The 20,377-nt window shown below is 40.1% G+C and overlaps 1 protein-coding gene across 6 annotated transcripts in view; it reads right to left on the bottom strand.

Annotated features, from left to right (window-relative positions):
* The window catches only part of mam (neurogenic protein mastermind), a 311,816-nt gene that overhangs the window by 12,905 nt on the left and 278,534 nt on the right, over positions 1-20,377 (bottom strand). For 5 of the 6 annotated variants that reach the window (XM_017904016.1, XM_017904043.1, XM_017904053.1 and 2 more), the window contains 5 exons: positions 13,845-14,183; positions 7,473-7,650; positions 4,611-4,913; positions 3,422-3,673; positions 1,756-2,324 (listed from right to left, as the gene is read on the bottom strand). In XM_017904016.1, the coding sequence (XP_017759505.1) occupies positions 2,086-2,324; positions 3,422-3,673; positions 4,611-4,913; positions 7,473-7,650; positions 13,845-14,183 (1,311 nt within the window). In that variant the 3' untranslated portion in view covers positions 1,756-2,085. Of the gene's footprint in view, positions 1-1,755; positions 2,325-3,421; positions 3,674-4,610; positions 4,914-7,472; positions 7,651-13,844; positions 14,184-20,377 lie in introns of those variants that run through there. The other variant, XR_001890411.1, reaches the window with a different exon arrangement.

The raw sequence follows: 20,377 nt of genomic DNA, 5'->3' as shown, positions 1-20,377 counted from the left end.
CCTCTTTCCATTTCTCGCACCCTCATTCGCTCTTAGCTCGCGCATCATCATCGATTACTATTATCATTATATTTATTTATATTTATATATTTATATATATATAATATTCACCTATATCATAGGGCTCTTAAATTTTAATCGGCTAAAGTTTGCGAACTTATCGTCCTGAATTTCCTTCTAACTCACGTTTGTATGCATCTGTGTCTGTGTACGTGTAACTGTGTGTTTATTTGCGTTTGAGTGGCCTCTTATGTCTCTATGTACAGTCAAGATTGTAATTTATCCCGTAGCAACACTAACACTGCGTTCTTAGGAAGGGTTTCTTCGCTCTCTCTCTCTCTCTCTCACTCTCTCTCACTCCCTCTCTCTCGCTTTTATGCGCTCCGTCTCTTTCTCTCCTCATCATCAAACGCGACGCGAACCCTGCGAGACGTGGACCGATCGATCAGGCCGAAACACCGACCCGTCGTCGCACAGGCCACGATGTAATTCATCGGGAATCGAATAATATATCTCATAATTGACTTTCTGTAAATTGTTTATGATTACGCGATCGTTCGCGGCATCGTTAAATATGCTACTAGCTCTAGCAATTATCATTATCATGATAACGTAATTAGCTGTAAATCGTAGGCCAGCGACGGTCGAGCAACGATTTCACTCGAGAAACGCGGCAAAGATTAGGTCGTCTGATCGTCGATCTAACGTCGACTAACGAAACGTCGTCGTAACACGGACGACGTCACGATCGTCGACGACTATCGAGACGATTCCCTTCTGTTCGCCTGTCTACTGACGATTCCTCGATCGCGGATCGTCGCGTGAAAAATCAAGAGAAAGAATCCTGCCGTTGGCCGTTTCGTGGAGTGCGCGTCGAAGTCACCGCGCAGTGTCGTCAACGCGTGCACTCGAGAGAGAGAGAGATCGATCGATCCTCTCTCCGCGAGCGACCGCCACTGCTGAACTTCAGAACACGGGTAGGAGCGAAAGAAAGGATCAGAATATGCCGGTTGCACGACGATTAAGTGTTACTACGTGTGTGTATGTATATATATAAAACGTTCGCGGAACAACGAACGACGGGACGAATTTGACGCGTGCCTCTTGATTTCCCACGCTGTCGACCGTCTGCTGGTTCTATCTCGACCTACTTCCTTATCTCTTCCTTACTATCTTTCAGTTTCTGCTGCTTCATCCATCGTTATTATTAAGAAATTAAATTTTACTAAAAGGTGATTGCCTAGAAGAATAGTCGCCAGCCGAAGGTAGCTGCCGAAATGCACTACGACCGGTTTCCACGCGACGTCGAACCAGGTGCCCTCTAGCGGACGAATCATTCAACTAGCGCTTCCTCTACCGTCCGATAGTCGAACGGTGCGAGGAAGACAGACGTATGTACCGTCGTATATACGTGTCGTGACACCTAACGCCATCTCGTCCGGTTCGACCGGATCAAACACCCCGCGCGTTTGAGGTTATATCAATCGATGAACATGTCGGATAACGAGAAGACACGCATTCCGGGGAATCGTGATCGTCGCGGTTCGATAAATCACCATCACGGAAATCGATGATCTTTTTCTCGTCTCCTTTTCTTTGTTTTGTCCCTAATTCGCCGTTCATAGTCCGTATACCTTCTTTTCATCGAGGCTAAAGAACGATACGATAACGTTCCGCGAACTTACTGCGTTTTTATATACCGACTAATTTCCTCTCTCTCTCTCACTCTCACTCTCTCTTTCGCTCGTTCTCTCTCTCTCTCTCTCTCTCTCTCTCTCTCTCTCTCTCTCTCTCTGTCTCTCTCTCGACGCGACGATTACGTCCCACGTTATTTATCGATCTCGAGGAACTGTTAATACATACGAATCATCGGCGCAGCACGCGACGAAGAAAGCTGCGTGATGCCAGGCGAGTCTGCTTATGGACGTTGCGCGTGTTTCTCAGGGGTGATCGATCCTAATGCGTACATGCATCGTCGTCATTTTTTCCTTCTCATTTTTCTGCTCTTTTATCTTTTCACGATTCAAACCGGCCTTTGAGCGAATTAAAATCCGATTTTCCGAATAGACCGCGATAGGCGTGGCCTTACAGAATATCGAGGTTGAAGCCCGCCGTGGAGTCAAGGGAATTCAGCAGTTCCTGTGCGCTGAAGTTCGACGTGTCTCCGGTCGGAAGGTTCTCCAGAAATTCGAGACTAAAGTCCGCCGCGGCTACGGACGGGTCCGTGGAGGTGGCTGGCGGTTGCGCGTGTTGCTGTTGCTGCTGTGGCAGGCTGCGTACTCCTGGACTCCCCGCGCCGTACTGATGCGGATGCAGCGGGGAACCTGGAAGGAATTGGTTCGAACGTGATTGATGACGAAGAAAGGATTTTGTGAAGATGTTCAACGAGGACGAATATCATGAGGATTAGTAGCAAAAGACAAACACCTTTATGGTGTAACAAGATAATGGAAGATACAAAAGGAGAAAGATTCAAAGAATTTTCCACGTTCTTGTTTTATATTGAGTAACAATTAAGAATTATTGTTTTAAAAATGATTATTTCTTTTGTAAATAGATTTTAATCGATACTGTAATAATTTCTATATACTTCGGTATATAAAATGTATATACTAAAAGTATTTACATTTCCTTCCTTATTATTCTTTTTTTTTGTCATGTCCTATTATTTTTCTTATATCCCTTGTGATATAATGCAACTAGTTTTGATCAAATAGAAGTACTTGTTAAATATGAATAATTGAATCAATGAAGGATAATTGAAATTTTAAACTTCCTTTCTGAACAATAAGTTCACGTAAACAGACTAATTTTAAGAAGAAAAGTTCAAGTGATATACATGCTTATGATTATTTGAAATGTTTAAAGAAATATTTTATTTATTATCGACATTTTAAATAATTCAGGGGGAAATTTTATTGACCAATTACAATACATTGTTAATTAAGTTAATGACATGTAATAAAGTTAATGACATGGACACATTAAATACGCAGGTAACAATCGTAAAACACGTATCAGTATGGAGAATGAAACATTCTTTTAACAGAAACCAGATTTACTATACTAACGCAACAAAAATAACAACTAAAATATAAACTTCAACGCTCTCAGAGACATCATTAATTAATCGACATAATTAATTACTTTATGCCTCTTGATCACAAACAAATCTGACCGCTGTTTATCATTATTCTATAACTCATCATCTAAACCTTCAACGTTTCACAGTAGACTTATTTAATCGAGAGGAAATCCATTCAAATAAATCATACTTTCATCAAATTAATCATAGAATTATCGCTTGGCGATTGACAACTGATTAATCGAATCGGAATTATTTTTCTTCTCTAATACCGTATCTCTCGATCATTATTCTCCACTGCTTGGAATCAGGGAATAATCATCGTCCAAGACTCACCGGTTCCGGTACTGCTGACAGAGTTGACTGATGAGGACTGCGACATTTGCATCTGCAGTGACATCTGATTACTACTCTGCTGCATGGCTAATGTCTGCTGCTGGTGTTGCTGCGACAGTAGCTGCTGCATCTGAGTGCTGTTGGCCATACCGGAGCCAGCGATACCTCCGCTCTGTGAGCGAATCAACTGTTGATGCTGCATCTGGGCTGCGTTCATCTGCATACCACCTGTACCAGCCATACCGAATCCACCTGGAAAATGAGGATAAGTGAAACGATTTAACGTGACTTTCTCGACTTGATAATTAAATTTTAATTCGAGAAAAATAAAATGATCCACTCAGAGTACATCACAAAAATGTATCTTCACATTTAACTAAACACTTCCTAAGTTAAACCAAGAATGAAATCTGAGTATGTGAGGTTTTAATATCTGGAACTATGAATGAAAGCTATATTAAATATTTAACCGTTTTGCTTTATAGTATTGGAATGGTCATAAGAGATAATAAGATTATGTTTCTTCCTTAATACTATTTTCTAGCTTGACTCCAGGATTATAAACTAGCCTAAATCTAACTATTAGTATAACTAGTGTTGCATATTTCATGGTTTTCCGCCTTTTACAGTATGAAACTAATCACGGAAACTGATTATAAATACATTATATTCCAAATTGCACAACACTCTATTCAGAAAAGGCAAAAGACCAATTGATTTTTACAATACCAACGGTGCTAAAAAATCATGAAGTACTCCATCAACCTAACTGACTTTCTCTCAGCTAAAAACCATAACGATTAAAAGGACCATTCCTAAATGCAACGTAAGCACGTTTCTGCTAAAAGTTTTCTCAGGAAGAAATAAAACTAGTGAAAGGTTCAGCATTCCACGTTCAGCATCGTCAACTCGTTGCCCAGTAATATCTAAGCACCAGGCAAGTAACATCAATTTCGCAGTGTCCCTTAATACTCCATTTTGCATAGGGGAATTAATTGTTAAAAATGCAGGATAATCAAAGACCGCTTAAGCAGCGCGGAGACCCTTGGCGTCGCGCGCAGATAACCGGTTAACCGAAGAAAAAGATTGCCGCTAATTCGATATAGCTCGGAACGGCGATTCCTCGCGCGAATTACCTACTGTGCACAGGATTACGAGCGTGATACCGGTGTCCCGTGGAGACGCTTACCTTGGTGACCTTGTTGGTTGAACTGCGATCGCATCTGCGCTTGAAAGCCCTGTTGCTGCATGAGAACGTGTCGCCACTCCTGCTGGGCGCCGCGGCCTGCGATGCTATTCCCAAGGCCATCGGGCGGACCGACGCTGACGTTAGGCGGCCGTTGATTGTTAGTCCTAGGATATCCGAGACGTTGATGCATCTGATGCATGCCACCAATGGCGGCCATACCTCCGCCGCCCATGTACATGTTGCCACCGGCAGCATGCAACGCCTGTTGTTGCTGCTGCGCCATTTGAGGCCTCATCATTGGACCTGGAACAGAGGCAAACGGATGATTGATTATTAGCAACGTTACTGATTCTGCAATAACTTTTATCACATTTTGCGGGTTTGCAGAGAAAGAGGAATGTACAGAGCGTATTAATTGACAATAAGTTGTCGCTCGAGGTGAGGAATCTTTTCACAAAATAAAATTTCACAGAAATCTTGAACGTAAAGGTGGGTAAGAGTTAAGAGGATGGAAGAGTCAAACTTACTATCATATTTATAAAAATATTAAAATGGGAAGTGTCAATACTGACGTGTTGCAGAAAGTACATGGGTGATGAGGAACACTGAATGGTACTATTCGCAATAGTTAAAAATGTATTGTAATAATTTTGATGTCAGATTATGTCACTGTTGCTTAAATTAAGTTCTGTTAGATAAAAGTCTGTTTTTCCTAGGAGTTAAACAAATATGCGTTAATGGATTTGACTGTACCCTAACCTTATCATTCGCGTATAACAACTATCGGTACGTTTGAATTGAAGAAATTATCAGAAAGAATTTTTTTCCGTGTGAAACTTGCCTCGAAAGATCCTGCAAATTTACGACATCTGAAGCACAGGATCGGATCGAATAGGACACCCAGATCGATCGCGGGGAAGCGTCTCTTCATTCCAAGTAAGTCAGATACGTAAAAGAGATACGTATTGCGAATGAAACGTAGCGCCTTAATGCTCTGTGGATTTTCGTTTGGATAGAATCTTATGAAAGTAGCTCCGTGCAGATCGATAGGAGCCTCGTACGGACTACGGTATATAAGAATATTTACGATCCCCTTTCCTCCATCACCGAACCTCCTCTCTCCCTTTCCCCTAACTCGTTTCCGTTCTTTCTAGCCCGAAGCAGATCCAGCGAGAGATCGGGTTCATTTCCCTCGAATACTTATCTAACCGATGGTTAAGAAGCGTGTAAACATTGTTCGAATGGACACTCCTGCATTCAGTCAAATATTTTTTCACGATTATTCGCCGTTTACTCTTTACGAGATGTGTTCCATTCGATTTGCCTACCTCTGTGTAATCTGCATAATCCGATAATCAGGATTACTCGAAAGAAAAACATTTCAAATACTAATACATCTATCCCGTTTTATTTCACGTTGTCTGGGGGGTTAGTATACTTCACGGGGCGGCCATGTCACTAAAAATGGCACAATTACTGCTCACTTGGTTACAATTGGATCATTCGATAGGTGCAAGTGTTAAGCGCATACTTCGCAGAAATGACACGGAGGGCGCTAATTGAAACGCCGAAGCGACATCTAGGTATAGTATGTGTTCTGAAGTAAGGCACTGGGAAGATAAGTTTTTGTAGTTCTCGTTGTCTCACATGGTCTCGATATAATTCATACCTTATTAGGATTTACTGCAATTCCAAAATTCTTACAATCGTATACTACATCTTCACAGTTTCTATAGTTCTACAATCAGTACCATCTTATAATTTTAAAAATTTATTTATTCTTATTTAAAAAAGAAATTGCATGCAAGCTGAAAGAGCAAAGCTAAAGTGATGTTCTGCGAGATTTGAGATATGAAAAAATGAGAAAAATTTAATTTTATATATCAATTACAAAAATTGGAAGCAGACAGGTCATGGAGCAAAGAAAAAATGAACTAACTATTATAATATTTAACAAAATCTGCCGAAAATCATTCATCATTTACAGGTTATCAATTTAGCAATTGATGAAGAGAAAGGAGTAAATTGCAGAGGCAAATCAAAATTGCTATCGAGCAGTTTCACAAGCCGAAAGGGCATTCCGACGGAAGATGAAAAAATCGATAGCAGCGCCCAGTTTCTCATTACCCTAAGTGCCTTCTGACTCCCGGCCAGTGCATATGAAAGTGACGTAACCGTCGCCACTGTCAGTGTAAAAAGCGAAACAGAGGAATGGATCGTACCGACGCGGTTGATTTCCACTTTCATAAACGTACATGTACACTTAGTTCCTCGTTTTCGTGCTCCAGTGTGTACGATCGACGCGCTTCAAAAGTTATGAGTCACTCTTTCATCTGTTTTCTTCTTACTTTATTTAAAATGGATTTATAAATTGTAATTATATACTAATTCAATTTGAACTCTACTTCTTTATTTGAACAACGAATCCATTACGTGGTATTATAAACCTAACCTCAAAGTTGAAGTGTAGCTCCTAATTGTATGAAATAGTGGAAAATTTAGTTGGGATTTATGTACTTCATTGAAATATATTACAGTTTCTATTATTTCGTAATTTATACATCATAAATCAGTTAATTACAAGTCAAAGCAAAACGCGGAAAGCAGCAAAGACATTATTTACCAATTTTTTATTTTCAAAAAAGAAATAAAATAACATTTTATAAGATATGATGTACATACTATATTTTCATATGTAGTAGATTTCTATTTCATCTTAACATCAAAATAAGACCAGGCAGTGTTATGGAACATTTCCACAGCCATTGTAATTCTAGTTCTTTATCCGAATGTATACATTCATGAAGACATTGGAATTAAGGAGATGAGGGGTTATAGTTATGGACAATGTTGTGTACTTACCCGAAGGTGGCATAGGCTGTTGCGTAACCCTACGCATAGGCCCAGTATTGGGAAACCTAGCTTGCTGACCCATACCGATACCAGCGTGCATCATTTGGGCCTGAGCCGCTTTGTATTCGGGAGGCGGCGGTCTTACGCCACCCATTCCTCCGGCCATGTGCTGTTGTTGTTGCATCACCTGAAAAATCAAGCAAACAATGGATTTCAATTATGTTAAATCACTATGTTTTGGTTAACGTAGCTTCGACTCTACAAGCCTAATCTATCTATAGTAGCCCTATTATGCAATTAGATAATGTTGCTTATGAACAATTTCCGCTATTAAGTTATTTTCTTATGGAGTGTAATTAGGCATTGCGAACATATCAAGTACAAAATACAATCAATTTATTCCAATCTGCGTAGATTTTCAATCTCTGGAAACCTATTTCTCTAAATAAAAGAGTCCTCCAAAACGATCAGTAGTGCAAATAGTAATAAAAATTAATCTTACGATATCAATTATATCTCTCCGAAAATAACAATATAAGATAACAGCTCCAGTTATGTACACGATGACTAAATATAATATTTATTTTAAGAAATAATCATCTTATAACAATCTAAGACTATCAATACGTATATACCAGGAATTCTTTGATACCGAAAGGACCACAACGGAAATTAGAAAAATCCCTAGACAGTATTTAGTTTCCTAGCAGTATCCAAACAGTGCAACCTCAGGTCTGTGTTCGACGGAACACAGAATTTATCTCGAAATTGGACCTAACCTCCGACCCAAGATACGACGTAAGATCCGATTGACGAGCCTAAAATGAGGATAGCGAACGGACTAGAAAGCAGGCCGACAGATTCCACGGGGAATAATTGCGACTCCGCTCACGGCACGCATCGATGACTCGTTGCGAGTCGCATTGTCGTCGAGTTGGCGAGCACGGAAGTTCCGAGCATCGGTGTCGTTGCACAAGTTGCCGTGGATTGCATTTCCACTTCCTGGTGTTACGCGGCGCCGCCGACGAAAGCCCGCGTACGCGACGACGACAATGAAGACGGAAAGGCAACCAGAGACAGCGGCCACACGTTTTCCTCGTTACCAGCTGAGATATACCTTCGCCGTGTTTCTCCGCTGCATTTTCTCCTCGCCTTTCTCCCTGCCCCTTCTGCTCCTTCCTGTCGGCATTTTTTCCTCCTTTCTTTTCACACACAGTGAGTGAGTCATGGATGTACTTGTACTTGCCTAATTGTTCATTCCTGAAGAGTTTGGAGTAGCACGGTATGAGCAAAGACGTACACAGGCTGCGAGATGAACTGTACGGTGGCGACATCTATTGACGTCTCGGGTGTGTTATTCTGGCTCAAGAACTCCGCGTGATTCGAACGGTGACAATTTATGATTAACCATTTGCATTTGAATTATCATACCGAATTGTATATACTATACGTAATATGTTTACTTGGTTTTCGGTCACTGTCACTCGGTTGGTTATAGATAGCCAATTAGAATTAAAAGAGTCGATAATGGCCATTAGGGACTACCATGGTGTTTCATTTAGGAATAAGAAAATTGCAAATATTAATTGCAATTGTAATACGTTTGAAAATTCGAAACAGAAAGTTTAATATCTATAAATTTTTATCTTTCACAGAGTATAGTTAAGTTATTTTATTGCTAATGAAAGAAATATTTATATTTTGCGCATTTCGTAACGTGTTGTATTAAAACAAATAACTCACATCGGTACTGCGGATAAATTATGCGAAACTGGATCAACGTTGAATGTGTTAAGATCTTCGTTTCTTTAAAAGTGAGCCGTTTCCAAACTTTCTAACACAGCGCTCTCTATAGCAAAGAGAAGTATTTTTCCGTTCCTCGACGCGCAACAACCCGCGATTAGGTGAACACCGCCCTGTGCGCTCACAGAGCTTCTGGTGAACGGAGGAAGCATTCGTAAAATTGGCATGTAGCAACTCCACGCGCCTTTTTTTCCACTGATTCGTACTTGAGAAGAAGGAAGTGAATGGTGTTTCATGGATCGGTTCTGGATGAGGTTACTTGGAACTATTTACCTTAACTATTTAGTACTCCAAATCCGTTATATTTCAATAAAATTCATTATAAATTTTAACACCGGCTATTGAGTATAAACAACTTCTATATTTGGAAACTTGTTACTATGAGAATTAAAATTTGAATTTCTACAGTAAAGATAATTAAAGAATACGCTCTTAGCATGCTGGTATAGTTCGTCCAGATTAAGTTAAAAGGAAATTTATAATAAAATAAAATTAAAGACAACGTGAATTATTATACATCCAATGTATTGTATACAATGTACAAACATATTATTATATTAAGTCGTACGTCTAAAGAATATTTTAATGTATCTATCAAAGTTTTTCTTTCACCTATGAAATTGCCTGAAACAAATAAAAGAACAAAAGAGACATGTAAAGCCCTTATTTCACTATTCACTTCTCAACAACCTAAAACTGGTCCTTCAAACTCACGGGAAGTCCTAGTCAGGCGGACCAAACCGAGTACCACTTAAAACAAAAATATATTAACAATTTTCTATGGATTTTCAAATTTTTAGAAAGCGGAAACAATATGTGACACATCGACACAGAGCATAAATTCTTGATAAATTCCAGAACATCAAGCCGAATGATTATATTGGAGAAGCAACAGATCTGCTTTTATTCGTTAACCGAGGAAGCACTAGTGGTGTTCTCACGGTAATTAGAAACGCGATTGCTTTTCACGATGGTTCGATTACGTAGAAAGTGACCGGGACTCGAGCCGTGTAATCTCGGAAAATCCTTTTTCGCCTTGCAACATGATCCCGAGTGATTCAGCCCACTCTGGAGTAAGCAAACGATCAAACGATCCGGTACTTAGCTTTTCAATCGGTGCACACATTTGTTTTATTACATCACGATGGATGGCCCTAGAGTAGAAGGGATTCTACTCCAGTCGTGCAGTCGAGAGCGAATGACGAGGAAGACGAAGAGGCATGGAAGGTCACTTGACGAAGGATGACTAACCAATTGCGCGAAACCTACAATTAGTAACTGGAGCACGATCAAAGAGAGCTTGCCTTCGATACCTTAACGTCGCTAAAGTAATACTTAGTATTTACGACTGAGTCATTCGTTAATAAATCTCATACCACGAGCGTAAACGTGACTACACACCACTTCTAAGGAGTCTGTGAAATCGCTAATAATTTTACCGTGCTCATCGAATCGCTTTCAATTTTCTTTGCAGTGTGTTCTTCTTGCGAACAAAACGATCACTGATTACTGTGATTTGTGGTTTCTCGATACTTATACATTTAACTTCTTGGCCCTTTTCCTTGATGACAGGATGAAATAAAGGAAATCGTTAAAAACATCCTTCTCATACGCACACACACACACATTCTCTCTTTCTCTGTCATAGGACTTTTGTACCTCTGTGGGAGTAAGAGAAATTATTTTTCATTACAGTTCTTTGTACTATTCGAAGAACTAAGAGGAAGAGCTAATGGCTGATATAAATGAATTACTCTAAGTGATAAAGCAGTGGTGGTGGGAAGGCACTGTAGCGTTGTAATATATTAGCAGGGTGAAGGATAAGAGAGAGAAAGAAAGGTTACTTTGTCATAAGTCTACGAAAGTGGGCTCATCAGTAACAGGCCAGTCCTTTAGATATCAGGACAGTGAAGTCAGATAGTGGAGTTTAAAAAATTAATAAACTATAAATAACAATAATAAACAATAGTATTATTTCTAATGAAATTTTAAGCAACAAGAATTCACGTCAGTGACTTTAAATGTATTAACAAACAATTGTGAGTAACTTAAACGAATCATCCAAAAATTACTCCAAGGTTACTAACGCTAATAAGCTTCAAACTTGAACTTAATCTGTCTACCTAAAAACGAACCATACTGCGCGCAACTGTACTGTAACCCGAATATTGCACGTAGAAATCTGAAAGCGACGAGTGACACGAATTTAGCCGGTGTCACGATCTCCAGGTTGCGAGGTGTGATTTTGCACTGAATGTTTCATCAAATGTTTCAATAGCCCGGTCGCGAAACAAGCATTCGAGGGGATAATTCGTGGAAGAAGACGATTCATTGACAGTAATTGAGCTCGTGGACACAGTTTCTTCGGATGCAAATTGGAAATGCATAAAAGATGAAGAACACGGTGCTGGACAAGATGTAAATGACTACATGCAAATGTTGTCTGATTGCAAAGTTGTCGGCGTTACATTATACCTCGGGTAACTAGAACAACAGGCATGGCACAAACGAACGTCTCCTTTCTTTCCTTCCATTTTCTTCTCCCTCTTTATTTTTCTCCCGTCTGTTTCTTCTTCTTCTCTTCGAATCGACACAAAGGGCAATAACTTCACGCGAGAATAAAAATTGAAATCTCTAAATGGGGGAAGCGTGGCGCAGAGATTTGGAATGGGTGCAAAATGTGACGCGTTCGCTTGCAATTTGAAACTCTAATAGGTTGAATACAAGTACGAGAGTATGAGTGCTGCACGTGGAATGAAAAGCGCAGAGGTTCTGCGCACGTAACCGCTGTTCATCTTCACGATGAACATTTTTTCAAGCAACTCGATTAGTGAGAACTTCGTAGCCTTGTGTATCACTCGGAGTTTACAATCTTTATTTTTATCGCTAATTTGCAGTAAGGAGAAACGTTCAGACGATTTTCTCGAGGATTATTATTCCTTATGATACGTTAAATTATAAAATGAGGTACATACACAAGTAAGTATGGATCGCTGGTGAATCACGAATGAACGGATAGATGGCGCCTGAGTGTTCAAGTCTCTAAAATAAATGTTATATATAAATATCGATGTAAAAAGAAAGTCGAGAGCAATTGCGGTAACGAATTATGGTCATCTGTAAATGTACTGGAACTATGGATGACAATTATATAATATGTCATAAATTGATAGAAACTCCCCTATTGTAGTACCCAATTATTATTTTTTAGAATAAATTAGTATTCTGCATTCTGTTAAAAATTATTCTTCGATTACAAATTATCCACGAAAGTGCGAAAATCAAAATTATTGCAAAATATTTCGTAATCATTAGTTATATAAACGCCGCTAGAAGTTTCCTTGATAAACTATATTACAACGAACCAGACTAAATTACATATTAAATTTCCAAGGGTAACAATCAATATTTTCTCATGATTAAATATTACGAGAATAATGAGAATAAAAAATATTCGATAATTTGATTAAACGAATCGAAAATTATTTTTCACAATCCTAAATTGTTAACAACAGTCGTAAATTTCTTTTACATTTAAAGAAAGAAAGAGGATAAGAATTGCCATACGCGAAAGTAATAATACGACTAAAGAGCAACGAATAACAAACCGCAACAATTTCATTCCATCGAACTCCTCAGGGCACGACAAACCGCATCCGTAAACATCGTAAGAGAGCCAAGATCTCGTTCGTGTCGCGATAACGACAACCATTGCGTTTTCTCCAGGAAGTGCACGCGAACGCAGATTTCCCAGTCGCTGAAAAAGTTTCCATTCATTGTTCCGCAGACACTAACACGCCTTGTCCCATTTTTGCAGCTTCTTTCAACGCGATGGTACAGAAGTTGCGAAGGAGTCGCAATACCTGTTGCACGCCATCTCTCGGATTCGGGCTTAATGTTTCGAATAACGTGCCGTCGCGACAAACACGCACGCCATGATTCTTTTTCGCTCGAAGGAAGTTGCAAGACCATTGAAGGATTATATGGAAGATCAACATCCCACTATATTCTTTTCTAAAAACTCTCGGTTAAGATGTTTCATCGAATTAACTCCGAATCCAATTTTCCTCGATATGTAATTAACTCCGAATATATTAAACATTACGAACGATATTCTAATTTCAAGATTACCCATTACCTTATCCAATGAACTAACTACTATAAAACCTAATTTTCAATGAGCCTCTCCCCTAACCTCGATTCAAACTTAATTACTTATCTCTCGCCAAAACTTCTCCTCGCATTACCACAATCCCAAAGGGTCAACAGTTCGATACAGATTATTACAATGTTCCTCTATTTCTCAGAACAATACTGCAGACCCTCGTGTCCCTTTCGTGTCAAAATAAAAATCCCCCTGATTGACCACGAATTAAACCAAACCCATTACGAATTAACCTTCCCAACCTTCCGCGAGGGAAACGCCATTTCTATTACCATAGATAAACATCGCTGGCCGCCATTAGGTAATTAAAGCATAAACCAGTCCCGGTTCACACCCTTGAGTACGACGTTATCACACGACAGGAGAACCATGGAAAACTTCCAACCCGATCGATCGCGAACGAGAACACGTACCTGCTGTGCGCGCATCAGCTGCTGCTGCTGAAGGATCTTCGCGTGCTGATGTTGATCCACCTGATTCGGCGGTACTTGCTGGGGGTGGTTGCGTGAAGCAGCATTGCCAGCTGGCTGAGGGACGCCACTCGCTGCTGCGGCGGCGGCCCTCTGTCTCAGACTCTGCTGGGTGAAGTTGATGGTCTGAGATTGTGAGACCGAACAATACGTATCGGTTTGCCCGGCAGGTCCGGTCTGATTTTGGCTCTGTTGCTGATTAAAGTACATGCCCTGTTGGGCCGCCACGGACACGCCCGGTTTCAAATCGCCTGTGAGCTGCATGTGTTGGCCCGCGGACACCTGTAACAGAAGAGAGAAGGGTAGATTAGTACCACTCTGCGTGTTTGGTTTTCTTTGGGCTTGGTGCTATTCATAGCTCAGTAACTATTAGAAACGTCATCTAGGAATATTCCAGTAATGATCTGGTTTCGTAGGGAGACATTGGTGTAGTTTGTTCAAAGCTTAAGTCCTAGATTTTGTAAGTGAAAACGTGCTATTTTAGAAACATTTGGGGGGAGGGTGTAATGAGATATACGTAATTCGTCTAAAGTTTCGTGAGGTTAATACGAAACTATTTCTTTTTGCCTGCTTCAAGGGTAATATACGTGTTCTGATCTTACCGATTTATAGGTTAGGTTTTATGAATACAGTAATCGTTACTCAGTAAGAAATAACAGAAATTTGATGTTGCTTTAAAGAAAAAGTATGAGAATGTTGATTCATAAAAGTTGCAAACTAATTTAAAGCGCTTCCACGGAGTAAGTATGGTGCTAAGTACGAATACACGAGTAGATATCGCCACTTAATGCTTTAATGTACGACTGTACTATGCTTACGAACTATACTGGTAACTTTGTAAATTCTAAGACACTTTTTTAAAGTACACTTCAAATCGACCAAATTATCGACACACTTTTAACCCTTTTAACACCTAAAACACGCACGATAGTTAGCACTAAGACGAATTTTATTACGGTTCACATGTTCCTAGTCTCACAGCGATAGTGTAGGCGGCGTATGATTTGGCCTGTTAAAGGTATGATCCAGGTTCGAACATAGATCAGATCAACCGGTGCTTTTCATCCAGAGCTGCACAGGCGAACAACGGCTCGCCACAGGCGGGCTGGAATTTGGTTTTTAGCAAAAAAGCGGCAGACAAGTGGCGACTATTGTCCTGTCGTCGCTCGTTGCCCGGTCAATGATACAAAATGGCTACCGTTCTTCAATATTTCATCCACCGACCGACGAAGGGAAAAAGGGCCGGGAGGGACACAGAAGGCACGAGCGTTGTCCAGTATGGCTTCGATGACCCTTTGACCTCGACAATCGAGTCGTGGTAATCTAGTCCGACTTTAAGCTTCCCCTCACTAGTTTTCTACGATCGAACGAATATCGTGCCCGTAATGGTGATTATTTACGAAGTTATTGTTCTAAGGAATTTCAATTTCGCGTTTGATTATTAGAGTAGGTAGTATCGCAATGGAATTGGATAGTAAAAAATTGAGTAGTATAAGGAGGTAGATAAGTTGGGTGAAATTTATTAATTGCATTTAAATGAAAATTAATAAATCTTCAGTATTCGGATTCATAAAGAACGTCAGACAATATTCAAAGATGCGAGAAGTACTAATGTCGTTCAACACGTTACCTTATCCTTCTACTATTATTTTCTACATATTGCATTAAGACTAGACCATGTTTTGAACACAATGGACATATTTAATATATTCATTGACTCCCATAAACTATAACTTAATTTTAACGACATTGAATACTTCACGTGAATTAAATATCGTCAAATTAGGTTAAATAGGAAAAGAAAAAATGTAATAAAATAAAAATTACGTAATACCTGAGCACAACCTAAACAGAATATTCCTCGATATTAAGTAGCGATTAGAGTAATTATGAATATAGTCATTCTCTCATATAGTTGTGTTTTCATTGATCAAGACACCTCGTACACTGTCGAAATTGTATGGAAGAATCATCAATCGAAATCATAATCGAATTACCAAAAAATTGAAAAGTCGTCATCATCGCAAAGTAAATTCGATAACCGCGAATTTCTAATGCGAAACATGGAATAAGAACAAACGATATTCCGCTTTGGCCTCGGACCACTTATTGGCCGTCTCCGCCAGTCCTTTGTTCGTACGCGCCATATGGAAATTGCCTCGATCCGGTACCTCGTCAGTACTTTATTATAGCAAGCGACTTATGACCGACGTCGCTGTGCCTAAGTGTCACAAGGTCTTGGGCGCGTGCACCGGCCACGCATAATCGAGCCAAGCCTCGATCGTCCTCTATAGATATCAAATTTTCTGTTCCACATGTTTCTAAATATATCGCGACTAGATTGGATCCGTGACACAGACGTCTTGAATGACTTCGAGTGGTTATCTTCATCTCGAACTAGATGCATTTCTTTCCTATTCTTGAACATAGCTGATGCACGTGATCGTTGATCGTGAAATAGTATAAACATCAACTAACGATTTTAGTTTCATTTTTTAAGATTAACCCAGATGTACACACCTGTGATTGAAGTTATTGGCCATCACGCAAGTCTGTTTTAATCTATTCCGTACCCTAGGTATCCTAGACAAGATAAGGATACACTTTTTATCTTATAATGATGACTCATAAATAATTTCCTCAACCCATAAATGAAACTCGATAAAAATGAAGAGCTACTTCAACGTGAGATAAATCCAATTCAATTTCAAATGGATCTTTATGCAATACTCCAAACTCAATGATAACGAGAATTAGCAAATTTTTTTTAAATTAAACAGATATAGAGGGAGTAATAAGCGTTTGCAGACGACGACTTGTTAATTCAGTAAAATATTTAGGTATCGAAAGATTGTCCACCATACTGGTGAATTTCTGCATGGTAACGCGGCCGTTTCATCGAGACAACGCACGCCCTCTCGTGCTGCGAATAATCTTCATTACGGTAATTAGCGAGCCAACGCTCGTGGATCTCCATTCCTCGTCACTCGTCCTGCTGCTTGTCCGAATCACCGTTGTATCAGGTGGCAGAAAAATTTGTAAATAGTTTCCTTCTCTGAAATCCTGACTGGATGAAGTCAGTTCTATGCAATGTATCGCACCTGGCGATCCTTTTTTAGTTAAAATGGGAACTAGAGTCGGTAATGTTTGAACTAATCGAGGAAGCAAATCCTGCAAGTGAAAGTTTGAGAGTTGTTGTTACCGCTGGAGGTGTTTTATGAGAGAGAAGAGCGAGGAAGAGTAGTGTCTTGAGGAATGATCGTTTTATGGGATGTCTAGGGCTGTTTGTCGAGTATCACTTTCAGTTCCAGACTTATATTACCTTCAGAATTCCTGTATCGGACTTTTGTTGAAATTTAAGCACAGATTCGATGAATCCAACTTCATTGAGACCATTAGAGAAAAATGATTTGGAATGGGTCTATATTTATTGTGATACAAATCACAGGTAAGATTTTAGTTTCATCGATGTAATTTTACACGAGTGCTTGGATATAATACTGGATATAGTCAAGTGACGAAAGATGCATAAACGTGTCCAAAGGAGGCATAACTTGTCAGCGTAGAGATAAAAGTAGCAAATTAAATTCAAAATTAAGAATTCATCTATCATATTTAACAATTCCAAACACTAAACTCCAATATGTTCCTCTCCCAAAAGCATTTCGATTTATTATAACTTCAACCAATAAAATTCACTGCATCTCTCAGTTCGAATTATAGCACCTCATAAATACTCTGACGATCGAAGATCTTTTAACCAGTTCATTACCAGTTAACTATCGGTGCAGCGCATAAATATCGACGTATAAATTCTCCGGTACAAGGAACATCGTAATCTCGTCTTCACAATTGCGTGGCGCATAGTCGTACCAACCACACCCCATCGATATGGTAACAATAACCGCTGAAACCACAAAGAACAGTTCAAACGCAGCTCATCGCGTCGAGCAGGCTATCCCAAGGTCAACAGGCAACCTGCTTTAACGGGCCATTTCATTATGATCACCATCCTCGCTCTAATTACGGCCCAATCTTCATCCCGACCGATTCAATCTCTCTTGCAGCCAATCGATTCTTCAAATAGCAAAACAAATCAACCTGGTTGGATGACCAGTCTTCTAAGTCTCCAATAGCCACTGAAGTAAGTAATAAACGCATCATGTTCAAAACCAATTGCTTTTCCCAGCTCTCATTCTGGAATCTAAGTTTATGCAGAACCGGGATCAGTGATTTAGTATTAATATATGTTAGTCTCGGTATAAGTATTAGGTGGCATTCGAAAAAGCTTATTTTCTAATCCGCATCCTTCCTGCCCAATTGCACAGTACTTTTATAGACAGAGTATCTTTTACGTCTATTTATACAGACAGGCGTAAAATCGTTCTATGTACTCAACTAGGCTAATCCAGGCCAAATGAGGATCGTTTGGATACGAACACTTGGCATACTTTACACATTGATTGCCATAGGGGTCATCGATGACGCTCTACTTGCGTCAGTGGCACCCTAGGGATCATTATTTGCGATTACTGGCGCTGGAGACAGTCATCTCCATTCATTGTTCGATGCATGTTGATTTTTAAGATGACTTATTGTCTTGAAATTAGAAATCGGTACTCTGATTGTTAGACAGACAAGTTCAATAACTGGGATTTAGAGTAAGCATAGAGTAAGTTTAAAAGTAAGTTTAGGGTAAGTACAGAGTAACTTGAATCGAATAGTTCTAATTAGAAATTTAGAGGATGCTGCTTAATTAATTTTACGAACTCGATATAACGTGTGTTCTTAATCTCAAATCGCCATTCATAGTCTCAAACGACTAATCAGAATCAGTCTCAGTCCCTGTCTTGTAACCAAAGAAAAGTCATCCGGTTGCATAGGGTTAAATAGCTGGAGAGCATCACGTAATCCGCGTCCTCACGCGGAAACGAGCGACCGTGTCCGCTGGAAAGGGGCGGAAACACCGTAGGCTTTTAGATATGACGCCGTAGGAGAAAGCCTCTACTATGGTCGGGTCGAGCATAATTAGCCTAAATCACGACGGGGTGTCCCTGCGGGAGCTGCTGGCCGCGACATCTGCATAGCACGTGTCTTGTTATCCGCTGCTTACGGAGGAGGAGTTTTGGCGAAACTGCTGGAGCTTCCGCGGACAAGGACCAATCCTGAACCGACCATTTGGACGGGAATACTAATATGGAGAAAGGGTCCGGAACGCGTTCGAGAAGCGCCATCTATGGCCCAGCAAACACCTTAACACTGTCTTGCCTAGTCGATCTATAGAGGTGGCTGATGGTCGTTTTTATAACTCTGGTCATTGTTGTCGTGAGAAGATCGGCGCTCAACGTGCTTGCTCAGTGTCGTGTTCTCGAGGCGAATGGTCCCTGGCATCTCCTTCGCGGAGTTTGGGTTAGGTTAGGTTAGGTTAACTTCTCCGGCGAACGTTAGTCGTGACCGATCTAAACATGATTTAGACGTTGCCTACTAAATTAATTTTGGGCAACCAATTTTTGAGAATGACAGGTATGTGGGTCTTACAGTTTGGTTTATGTAATTGGGAAAGTAGCATGACAGATTGATCTAGATTAATCTAAAGATTGATCTAAATTCGGTTTACAGAAAGAAGTTTGATGTTTGATTATTCGATAAACAATAAATTATTAACAATCAAGGATATTTCTTGGTGCCTTTGACAAAATATCAAGAAAGAAATTAATTTGGAGTATTGTCATACTCTCAACAATATTTTACACTCAGACCCTTATGTGCCACTCAAGATATGCTGGATATTACGCGTCTCTTTCTACGATTGTATGAATTTTATTCGATAACGAATCCAAATTTTGCAAAGAATACTCCTATGAAAGCACAGAAAAGGGTGAACGAAGTTCCCAAAAGAAGAAAGTCAACAACCCTCTAGTTCCAACCCGATAATCAGATCTCTATGAACCCTTTAGCCTCCCATATCGCACTCAATCTTCCTTCAACCTTCTTTAAAAATTCCGAACACGGTGATCGCATTTTCTCTACCGTAATATTCCTCCGTCGAGCATTATCCGAGCGTTCTCCTTTTTCCGTCGTTCGCGTACACGTGAAACGCGGACAGTGCTTACACAGGAGCGAGAAGTACCCACGCGCGAAAGAACAGAAGGAGCGAGACCGCATGTGCAGAGCAGGAACAAAAGGGAGAACACTTTTCGAGACGGGATTTTCGCGAATCGAGTATATTCCAGGGGATTTCCAATCGCGGACGCGACGCAATCGAGTATCGTTAATGACGAACGGCTGCCATTAACGATCGACGCGTGTTCCGCCAACGATTTTCCACCTCTATGCATACCAACGCGAACGTGCTTTCTCTTATCGATCGATACCTCTTGTCCGGGTGCAGCCATAAGCGCGACTCTGCACGCGTTGCACCCGTGATACGCGTGTGTTTCGCATAATCACCATCTTCTCTGCTATTCTGATTCGTG

This window comes from Eufriesea mexicana, unplaced genomic scaffold (genome assembly GCF_001483705.2).
Source record: "Eufriesea mexicana isolate 0111107269 unplaced genomic scaffold, ASM148370v2 scaffold47447488, whole genome shotgun sequence".
NCBI lineage: Eukaryota > Metazoa > Arthropoda > Insecta > Hymenoptera > Apidae > Eufriesea > Eufriesea mexicana.
This window is presented reverse-complemented; position numbering and strand designations above follow the sequence as displayed.